At 36.0% G+C, this 10,858-nt stretch overlaps 1 protein-coding gene across 8 annotated transcripts in view; it reads right to left on the minus strand.

The window, feature by feature from the left end:
• prdm16 (PR domain containing 16) overlaps positions 1–10,349 on the minus strand; it is a 284,189-nt gene extending 273,840 nt beyond the window's left edge. For 6 of the 8 annotated variants that reach the window (XM_066643466.1, XM_066643465.1, XM_066643464.1 and 3 more), the window contains exons 1-3: positions 10,299–10,349; positions 9,198–9,277; positions 3,171–3,393 (exon numbers count right to left, since the gene is read on the minus strand). In XM_066643466.1, coding sequence (XP_066499563.1) covers positions 3,171–3,267 — 97 coding nt within the window. In that variant the 5' untranslated portion in view covers positions 3,268–3,393; positions 9,198–9,277; positions 10,299–10,349. Of the gene's footprint in view, positions 1–3,170; positions 3,394–9,197; positions 9,278–9,924; positions 10,076–10,298 lie in introns of those variants that run through there. The other 2 variants (XM_066643472.1, XM_066643461.1) reach the window with 1 other exon arrangement.
• Positions 10,350–10,858: the final 509 nt, after the last annotated feature.

Consider the following 10,858-nt stretch of genomic DNA (forward strand, 5'->3'; position numbering starts at 1 on the left):
GAAAACAATATTAAAGTTAACTAGCTACCCTTATTATCCCAGCCACACTGAGGGTGAAATTCTCTTTTTCTTTGCCTACAAGGGGATTTGGTCCTGTTCCGGGTGTGGTTCCCTGCCTAAATAACCCTAATACCTGATGAACCTCATTCAGTCCAAAAAGTCCCAGCTTTGGGAGAACAGCTCACTCTTGCCAGCAGTTCTGGAACCACAGGAATTACCTTCATTCTTAAAACTGGATAATTTCCCAGTGCTGTGTTGAAATATATTGTAGGAAACACATTGAAACTGGTACAACTAAAAGGTTTAAATTGGCTATAAAATCTCATTCATTTTCATGGCACAAACAAAAAAAAATATTTTATCTGCCAAAGCAAAAAAAAAAAAAAATTCTTACATATACATTATATATTTAGGCGTTATCTATCTATAGTGGTCAAACACTGAGTAGGGACCAAACTGAAAATCTGCATCCTTGAGTAAATGTAAATATGTATGGATAATCAGATTCTATTAAAGATACTTACACTAAGCCTAAATAGAAATCCCATTTGACAATTGTAAATAAAACAGAAAGCTGATGGTTCAGATCTGTTGAGCTGTTGAATATTCACAAAAACAAAATGGTTTGTTAATGGCAACAATTGCTGCTTTTGTTGTGTTACATACTTGTAAATAAACCATCTAAATTATAGTGTTATTAGCAGAGGAATTACATTTAAGTGTACACCATTGAAGACTATAAAAAACAAAAATACACACCACATCTCAAGAAAATAATATGTGTATGCCTTTAAAGCTTTCAACGCTTGGCTGACATCAACTTAGTAAGGCTTTGGAAGGAAGAGGAAAAAAAACATTTTTCAGTGTTTGTTCTGTGTAAAAACCCTGAGGTATTAGGGTGCACTAATCTTTAAAAGGTTAATTTATTCATAGAGATTTTGACAGAGATGTATGGCTCAGCCAACATCTCAGGCACCTCTACCCACAGGGAGACGCCTAATGTGAGGGAGGGAGAGGAGAAGAGGAAAGAGGGGGAAAGGGAGGGTGGGACAGGGGGAGGAGGAGGGAAGGCAGTCAACATGCAGTAAACACAAAGACATAATTACCTCATTGAGACTGGAAAAGAGAAAGACCCCTAACCCTTTGCACTTAAAACATCACACCAGTCTCATTTACATCAGAGCGCTCAACAGAGTACAGTATAAACCTTACAACAAACTGCAGTGCTAAAAACAGCATCTTAAAAATGACCTAATGTAAAATACTGAATTTCAGGAATGTCAACAGTCAATCTGTAAACAAATATATATTGCATTTTTCATATTTACATCATAGTAGACCTCTCATCCATTTTTATGTAGGGATATGATCCAGAGGTAGGTAGTATTTTTTTATATTTACTCTACAAATACATTTGACAAATCCACTCCTTTGTGTTTGGTCATGCTACTGACTTGGAACTTATATTAAATTAAACAGAGTCTAAAAAGAGATGGACAGCTCTATATTTCTTAATTTATGTATTTATTATTTATTTTCAGATAGAACTATTTTAATTTTAGTTGGGGCACTAAAATACTAAAGAAGAAGTAACAATACTTTTATTTGAGAATCAGGCATCACTACCCTATTTTTTAAGTATAAAGTCCTTGGTGGTGTCATTTGAATAGTTTTATACCTTTTCAAAATATTGCTAGTAAGGTTCTATTAACAAAAAAAGTTATTTTGTTTTGTTTGAGATTTTTGATCAATGTTTGAACGTTCTGTTTAATTTAGCATGGTTAGACAGGCGTCCTAAGACATTGAGATGACTTTTCACTATTAAATATTTTTCTTTTAGCTTTTTTTTTATAATGGTGTTGCTATTTATCACACTTTTTTTATTGATGGTCAGATTTTGTGCTTAACATAGTGAATGCACTTGTGAATACATTTTAATATTGCCTCTACTGGAAAACCATCGTCCTTTATTTTTAGTACTCCCTCTATTGGAAAATCATCATAATGTAAATTTTAACAGTGCTGTACTTAATCACCTTATTACATATATAATATTATGTATAAATGTCTTCACACTTCACCAAGCCAATTTATAAACCTGATCACTAGAGCAGTACCCTCAGACTATGAGCTACATGTCCACCTGTGTGTCTATTTGAGGCACAAAGTTAAGTAAAGTAAATGATGCAGAAAGAATAACATACAGCTTGTGTCTCTGTATTTTTATGAACAGGCATGAAGAAATATTAAAGTTTGTAAAAATAAACCATTACAAACTTAGCAATCAGGGGTTTGCGTGACTAGCGAGAGCAAAGAAATATCCACTAATGGTGCACAAAGATGCCTGAAAGATGGTAAGGGCCAAGTGAAATGAGCTTTTGTGGGGTTTTTGTATACAATATCCAAAGGTGTGTACAACCTACATCAATCAAAGCTGTCAGGTGCTGTCGCTGCCTGGTGAGAGATGATTTAATTTGTCTTTTTTTTGTAAATGATCATGCTTCAGTGATGTTGAAGGTAGGGGCAGGTGTGGCATGACTGGAAACTTTATTGCTACACTTATATAAAAGGACCAGATTTGGTTCCATATAATCTTCCAATGGTTGGTTATGTAAAGAATCTGTTTTGTAAATTAGCAAGTGTGAAGAGCAGGGTTGCTATAAATATTTAATACAATTTGTAAAATATTGTTTAAAAAAACCCTTAAAATATTATTCAAATAACTGACACATTTTTTAAATAAATTATTCGGTGTAATAAAACATTGGCTTACCATGTAAACACAGTTGAAATCTTCTCACATCAGACTTAACATTCGAAATAATTTTTTAAAAATTAAATATTCAATAATGGCACATACTTTTTTATTTAAAAATGCTTGCCTCACATAATATATATGTTCTATACCACTTTTTTTAATTGTGCAACCCAAGGACCACTAGAAAACATTTTTATAGACAGCATATATAGAAGCGTTCCAGTGATAACACTGGCCTCTAATGCAAGATTTACCATTAGTAGACCAAGCAGTGTGCCTTTGTGTGCTAAAGTGTGTCAACTGTTAACCTTTTAAAACAGGTCTTTCAACTTTTAATTACCGCTGAAACATCTCAATGGGTTCTTAGTTTTTATAAGCTGAAGTTGTGACTGCCTCCTCAACAGGGACTTACTTAGTGGAGCTGCAGGAGTCTGTTGGGTCGATGCCAGAGGGAGTGTGTCATAATGTACAGCCATTAGTGGTGTGTGAAAAGCCGTACTCTGTACCATCTGTTCCCAAAGCAGAGTCAGATACAGCAAGAAAACCCAGAGACCACCATTCACTGCTGCTTTACTGGAAGCTTAGCCACTAACTGTCTTCTTATCCACACCAGGGAGTCAGCAATAGGCCGCAGGCTGAAAAAGAGCAAACATTGTTGCTGTGACAAGTCTATGCAATCACTGACAAGCATGGTTTCTCTACATCTGTGTGACTAAATGCATTTCTTTTGGACCATTTCTCAACGTAATATAAACATATACTTCTCTTTTCCGTTTGTCATAAGTAATGATTTGGGGCAGTTTGGCTGGAGTATGTTAAAGAGGCAATGAGAGAGTGATTTAGAGAACCCAACCCACGTGGAATCTGTACTTGTTTTTGAAAGGCTGCCCTGCACAATAAGATTGACATGGAAAGGTAGAAATTATACACATGCCTTTTTTATTACAGCTAAGCTACATTACTGGAGTTACCACTACCAAAGCAAGTGTATTGTTAAAGTAATGCTTAAAAATCTAATGTATGCAGTGTTCTGCAGGAAATCAAAATAACTGACACTTGATTAATTTAGCGTGAGTTTTACCATAGTGCACAATTACAAATAGCAAAATCTTATTAGCACTGTCCAAACTACAATGTGGTATCTATAAGAATATGGACAAAAGTTGGAGCAATAATAATGTAGCAAAGTAGCGAGAAATTACGGCAACACAGTGATAATTTAATTGTTCAACACTTTACATCCTATAAATACATCCTGAACTGCAACAAGCAGTTCATCAGTGTTCTTTAATACTGACATTATTCAGTCAGAAAAGCATACCTTGAAATAACATAATGCAACGTTTCACATTAATGATAAATATTATTCCATTGTCCTTACAGAAGCCTACATTTTGCCAACACTTTTGTCCAATTAGATTAACAAATCTTTCTCATAATGTCTTAGAAACACAGCAAGTATGATCACATTTAGTCATGTGGTTCGCAAAAAGTCAGTGTGTGTGGTAAAGGTTTCAGTTATTTGCTTGTTAAATGAGCCTTAATGCTCCTTCACAAAAATAAACAAGGACATTTCAGAAACTATTCTTTGAAGACATACTTAACATCTCATCTCTACAGATGAAATCAATATCAAACAAAATCCAGGGCAGAAATACTTTCCAGTACAAACTCAGTATGTTGCCCTCTATTAGCACCACTTAGAAATGACCCCATGCTAGCCTCGGTCAAGGTTCCTCCATCGAGAAGCTCCATGCCCTCCAAGTCCCTGCTCTAAATCTTTCACTGAGTCCCTCTCGCTCACTAGCCCTGGGCGCATCTAATTGAAAGCAATCTCGGGGCTCTGCCGAGTTCCGTTTCTTCGCTAATCCTCCGCTGGGGGAACCTCACATGGTCCCAATTACGGCCCACACTGGTCCCTCAGACTGCCTCGCTCCTTCTTCTTTCCCTCTCTTTCCCCACATCTCTGCTCACTTGGCCTAGCCTTTGCAGGAGTTTATGTTATTAACCGCACGCTGCACAGTTCCTGCCTGTCACGGGGGTCTGGAGATGTTATCACCGCCGCCCGACGTATACAGTTACCTTGAAAATATTCCATAAATTAGATTGGGATTGGCAATTCTGGAATATGGAAGTGGAGACAAGGCAAAGGGGAGGGCAGACTTCAGCTTAAGAAACAGGACAATAGGATCTCCGGCTGTTTATTTTGGACAGAGACATTAGTGGTAAGTCACTGGCAAACAGAAAGGTAATACCTAAAGAAAAAGTGGATAGCACTTAGGGGGCTTTAGGAGTTTTTTCAGAGCCAAAGCAGACGAGACCAAACATATATTCAGAGAGATTCCTACAGTCAAGCCCTAAAAGTCTGTATGGTTGAAAACTGGAGCTTCGCAGTATTTCTCTTCAATGATAGGCATTCATCCCTCTTGTAATCAAATTAGGTTGTGTTTGGGCAAGGAACTTTTCACGTCCCAGACAGATTTTCCAATTCTATACTAAAAGAACATCTATATGTCCATCAAACTGGAATGTGGTCCTTTAGAGAACTCGTCCAAAGATTCAAGCAAGTGCAAAATCAACTGCAATTAAGTTGTGCAACCTCTACTTTGTACACTTGAAAGCTGAAATGTTCTTCATAAAGACTAACATCTCAGGCTGGAACTTAGGTCTGCGTGTTTGGTCCTCAATGCAATCATATCAAAGCATATCTGATACTGTTGATCAATTCACTCTTCCAAACAGGTTGGAAAATAAAGCCAGCTTGAAAGTCTGGGAATTCCCCCAGGGCCTATCATTTACTTTCACTACAGACACTGTGGAACAGAGTCTTTAAGAAAAAAAGAAAGAAATCTAGGGCGGTTGCACCTGCTGATCCTTTGATGCACCTGCACTTGTGATAACAATAAAATGTCTGGACAATTTAAAGTTCATTATTTTCCTTCAGAATAAAAATCCAGGTAATATGACATTTTCTATATTTTAACTAATATTTTAATACACAAGTACCTTCACATGATCAAAACTTAATGTAAGCATATGATCTCAAAATAGGCAAATGGAGGCATGGATCATTCAAATGGATCATTCTCATTTTGCCAAAAAATCCTTCCTGGAGTTTATATATGGGATTAGCAGACACAACTAGTCTGTTTCAGTTAAGTCAGAGATGGATTAGAAAGAATGGAAATTTGTTCCTTTTTATGTATGTAATACTATACTCCCAAAATTAAATAGAAACTAATTAGTTCCCAGCAGCAAAGTCTGACAGAATCTTTAAAAAAATGCAGGCTGAAAGAACTGTAATCTCTCACTGGTTTAGCACCCGACTACAAAAGAGCAAAGACAGGTCACAAAAGTGCCATTAAAACTGAGATATGTTTAAGCTTTCAAAATTGTTTTGTAATATGTCTTGAAAATTCTAAACCTACTTGGATGGCTGAGAACAATACAAACCACACCACAGAGACTCCCACCATACCTCTTCCAGTACAGAGTTAATCTGGAACCTTATCATGTCATTACTAAACTGGTCCCTCGTTGTGGTTTCATTTTATTGCACAATTCTTAACATAATTTAAGTGTTCCTTAGCCCAACTTCTTTAATTGTCCATTTTACCAGCTCTAATTAGGTGCACTTTGTAGCATGTGTTGCTAAACATGTTGTGTTAGCCCCTTTTAACCCAGGTCCTCAATGGTCATGGCCTCCATAGGTCCACAAGAGAGGGTATTATTTGAATGGGGAACAGATTTAGCACTGCAGTAACACTGATATGGTGGTGTTAAGGTATGCTGCACTGGTAAGACTGGATCAGACAGGCCTTTTGGGGTCATGAACTCTGAACGTGAAAGGTGGCTAACAAAGTGTGCAGAGCAGCTGATGGACTACAAAGTGCAAATATCGGGAACTGGAACTTATAAAATGGACAATGAATGTAGAAACAAGATTGCTGTTTTCATGTTTTGGCAAATCAATATTTATACTGTACTGAAATCTGTCTAAACAAATGTACATTATTATGAGTACAGGTTTTTTTTTTTTACACTATCAATAATTTGAATTTCCCTCTGGCGACAATAAAGTATCTATCTATATATAAATTAGTAACATGAGATGCAACAAGCTCTTGATTTGCATTTGCACAGTGTTGTGCATCTTTGGTAAGACAATTTCCGTTATATGATGCACTGGGCACAAGTTATCAGATGTTGGTATCGAAGCCTCGCTTGCGATTACGAGTACAAGTAAATGAACATGGTATTGGGCAAACACCCAATACCCGTACTGGTATTCATGCATCTCTAAACATAACCCTCTACCCTATCTACAGCCTATGAAATATACTACAGAATTAGCATCAGAAACCAAAGAGAGAGGGGTGCAACCTGGCAGCTGGTCAGTTCAGAGAGGCAAGACAAACTCAGCCTCAAAAAAGGGACTTCCCTTTTGCATTCTTGTTGTGAACATATGCTCAGCAGCAGCTGGTCAGGTTGAGGAAATTAAACCAGTTTATTTAGTAACACTAACTCTATTTTGCACACACAAACAAACAAACTAGAACCCCATATTACACACGTTTTACAAATTCAAAAACACACACCCAAACATGGCTGTGTGATTCAGATGTCAGTGCTAAAGGCAACCAATGTAAATTCTGTAATCTATTTATCTGCATCTCTGCATACAGCTAGCAGGCAAACTGGAGCTTTCTTTTTCTGGAGGAGGGCCCCAACTTCTGGCAAAGGCCCGTTTTAATTGAGTCTTGAGAGCTTGCCACTTTCGAGAGGCCTCATGGCTCCATACTGTGCAAACTTATGAGTGGGGTAATTGCGCCTGCACTTAAAGGCATCTTTAAACAAAAACAGTGAAACAGATTCTGCATCAATCTGCTCTTAATAACAGGGTGGACATTATTTCGTAGTCCAGCTCTTAGATGAAATACTTTATCTATTTTCCTTTCTTGGCAAAAACGTTTGCTAAGGAGCCCTTATTAAATGAGCACTGATTAGACATATGGTGAGGTGTGCTATATTATATTCATAGCTATGAATGTGAATACATATGCAATTTCTAAGAGATGGTGTCCAGTAGATCACTGCTCATATTAAATAACTGATCTGTGAACAAATGGATAGCTAATGTATAAAACAAAAAACATAAACAAACTGAAGAAAACATGATACATCCTTTAACGTACAGTACTAAATTCAAAACAGTAAGCTGTGAGCTTGTCAAAACACACTGCATAAAGCAGTGTGTTCAATTGTGCCTGAAATCTCTCACCACCAACGAACTTCCCTCCCTCTCCCTCTTTCCCTCCTTCTTTTTTTTTTGCAGCATGTCTGAAAACGAATCTGGTCTTCATTTGAGCTTCTAGATATAAACGAAAATGTGCAATGTCCAACACCAGTGCAGCACAGCTCGAGTGCCTCCAGTCCCTCGCTTGAGTAACGGCTCTACAGCATAAAGTGTGTTGTGCACTTTGGAACATGTGGTTTTGGTTTCAGAATGTTTTACTGCTGAACAATGTTTCTGCCTTAGAGCGCAGGACTGCTCATAAAGACCATATTGTCCCTCCGTGCCCACACAACACACACACATAGTATGACATCAGTTTGCAAAATAAATAAGTAAATATATAAATACCTATAACCTGATAAATTAATGCTGATTACTAAAGTAGCTCCTGCTTTCCTTTGATTTTGCACCCATATTTCAATTAACAGATTTTAACGTGTCTGTGAAGCAAATGTCAAAATAGGAAACAGATAATCAATTAAAAAACTGGTTTAAACAATTAACATAATTAACTGGTTTAAAACACCTATAAATATAATTAAACTAAAGCACACTGTCAAGTGCATTTCAACTATAACCACAAGGTGGCGTCATATGCTTTGCAATGAAACAGTCACATTTCACTAAAGTCTATGTATGATCAAAGATTGAATCCAACCATTTTGCAATAAAAAAAAAGAAAGAAAATAATTTCAATACATCCTGTTGGATCTCATGAAACAATTAAAGCTGGTTAAGCTGTTTTACGCAGTTGGATGACTATGTACAACGTCTTCAGAACAAATATCTCAAATTATATCTTAAAATGTAAATTAATGTTTTAATGCATGCTTGATTTAAATCGAACAGGTTGATTGATTGTATATCCTTTCAGAAAAGTTCACACTGGTACACACTACCAAACTGATGACCACATACACCATATGCCACCAGAAAATTACAGGAATTACATCCAACTCTATTACAGACTACACACAAGTTAATTTGGTGGGAATATTTTCTTTGTATCATTCTCTGGAAGCAAATGAAGGAGTCTCACCTCATGTCATTGCATTTTCTCTCTCAGTTTAACATTTGTAGTTTGTGCATATTCTATCATTACCGGCTACAACTTGAAAAACATACAATGTGATGTTAGTGTACCTTCCAAATGCAGCAAGTCCAGATGTTCTTGGGTCAGTACATCCCAACCTTAGCTGTGTCAAACTTTAAAGGTGGTAATCCTGAAAAGAAAGACATTTTTAAAAAGAGTACAAGTTAAGAAGCAGCTAATGGCACTCAAGCAAAGTGGGTCTCCAACTACTTAAAGCTCCTCTTCTCCAGTCATTGTTTAAACCACTAAAAATCTCTGTTTATCAAAATATATTTATTAAAAATCATTTTCATGCCATTATTGCCTTTATTACCATTATTCAATATGCACAAATCTGAATATGCATCAGTCCTCACTTCTATGACTTCACTGCTCAAAACCAACAACCCAAAAGTTGATGAGGCTGGCTCCTTATGTTTACTACATAAGACACCCTGATTGCCTGAATTCACCTGTTTGTGTCTGTGAAACGCTGCAGTTTCAAGATAGAAATGCTAAGACATGCTGCTTATTTAACTAAACATATCTATATGTTTATAGCTATAGTGCATATCTATCTCAGGAAATTTCTATGCTAACATATAAAAAAAACATCACATTGACATGTTAACAAGGTAAAAACAAATAGATATTATCAGCCACCTCATTATTAAACATATTAATTAACGCTATCTAACATTTATGTTCATTTTCAAAATTCTAACGTCAAATTTAAACTAATTTCTTACAAGATGTTGTCAACATTTTCTGCTAGATATTTTTAGATAATGTACTTACTAAATTATCTTTTGTTTGACAAATATTAAGCTAAACTACATTTAAAAGTGGGGTTTTATATGTTGGTGCATGAATAAATACAAAAAACGCCTCAGTAATTAATTCCAAGAAAATAACTAGGCTTCATTTGCGGCGTCTAAAGGCAACATGTTCCGACCCCTATCGCTAGCTAGATGTTAGCCAACTTAGCTATCAGCTAGCTAGATAAAAATTCCTGGCGATAAATTAAGTCAAAATTAATTGATTCTCAATGAATAAAAATTCCTTCTAGTTCAATCGCGTTGATAAACGTGCCTGAAGCAACCACAATAAACTAAATAAACGAAGATAAATATCAGTTTTTAGTTTTTTTTCCTCCATGTATCCTACGTTACCTCAAAATCGTCATATAAATGAAAAGACCGTTACTCCCCTCAGATCTGTGGCGTCAATGGTGGAAAGGGTTGCCAGATTTGATTTTTTTTTAGAGATAAGAAAAATGAACATAATAGCTTAGAGCTAATTATTAATTCTTCTTTTAAAAACGTATTTTACCTTTACTTTTTAATAATTAAAATGAGAAAATGGTTTTCACAACTACCTTAGCTTTAGTTTTTATTCATTTTACATATCACTATTATGAAGTGGCAATATCTTATAATGACAGTATTGCAAATATCAGGCTTGAAATGTCATGAGGTATTTGAAAACGGACTTTTAAATTGTGGATTGAATTCCAGTGATTATTTTAAATTCATGATAGTGAAACATTACATCACGTTAGGTCAGTTTACTGTGAAAACATTAGACAAAATTGTTCAAAAGTAGAATTCAGTTCAGTCCTGAAACTGGATCAGCACTGGGATCACCACTGCAATAACATGTCGGAACAAATTTCATATATTCTGATTCAAGTGAAAAGACATTCGGAGCAGAGTGTGATGGAGTTGCTCAT

This window comes from Hoplias malabaricus, chromosome 14, assembly GCF_029633855.1.
Source record: "Hoplias malabaricus isolate fHopMal1 chromosome 14, fHopMal1.hap1, whole genome shotgun sequence".
Lineage (NCBI taxonomy): Eukaryota > Metazoa > Chordata > Actinopteri > Characiformes > Erythrinidae > Hoplias > Hoplias malabaricus.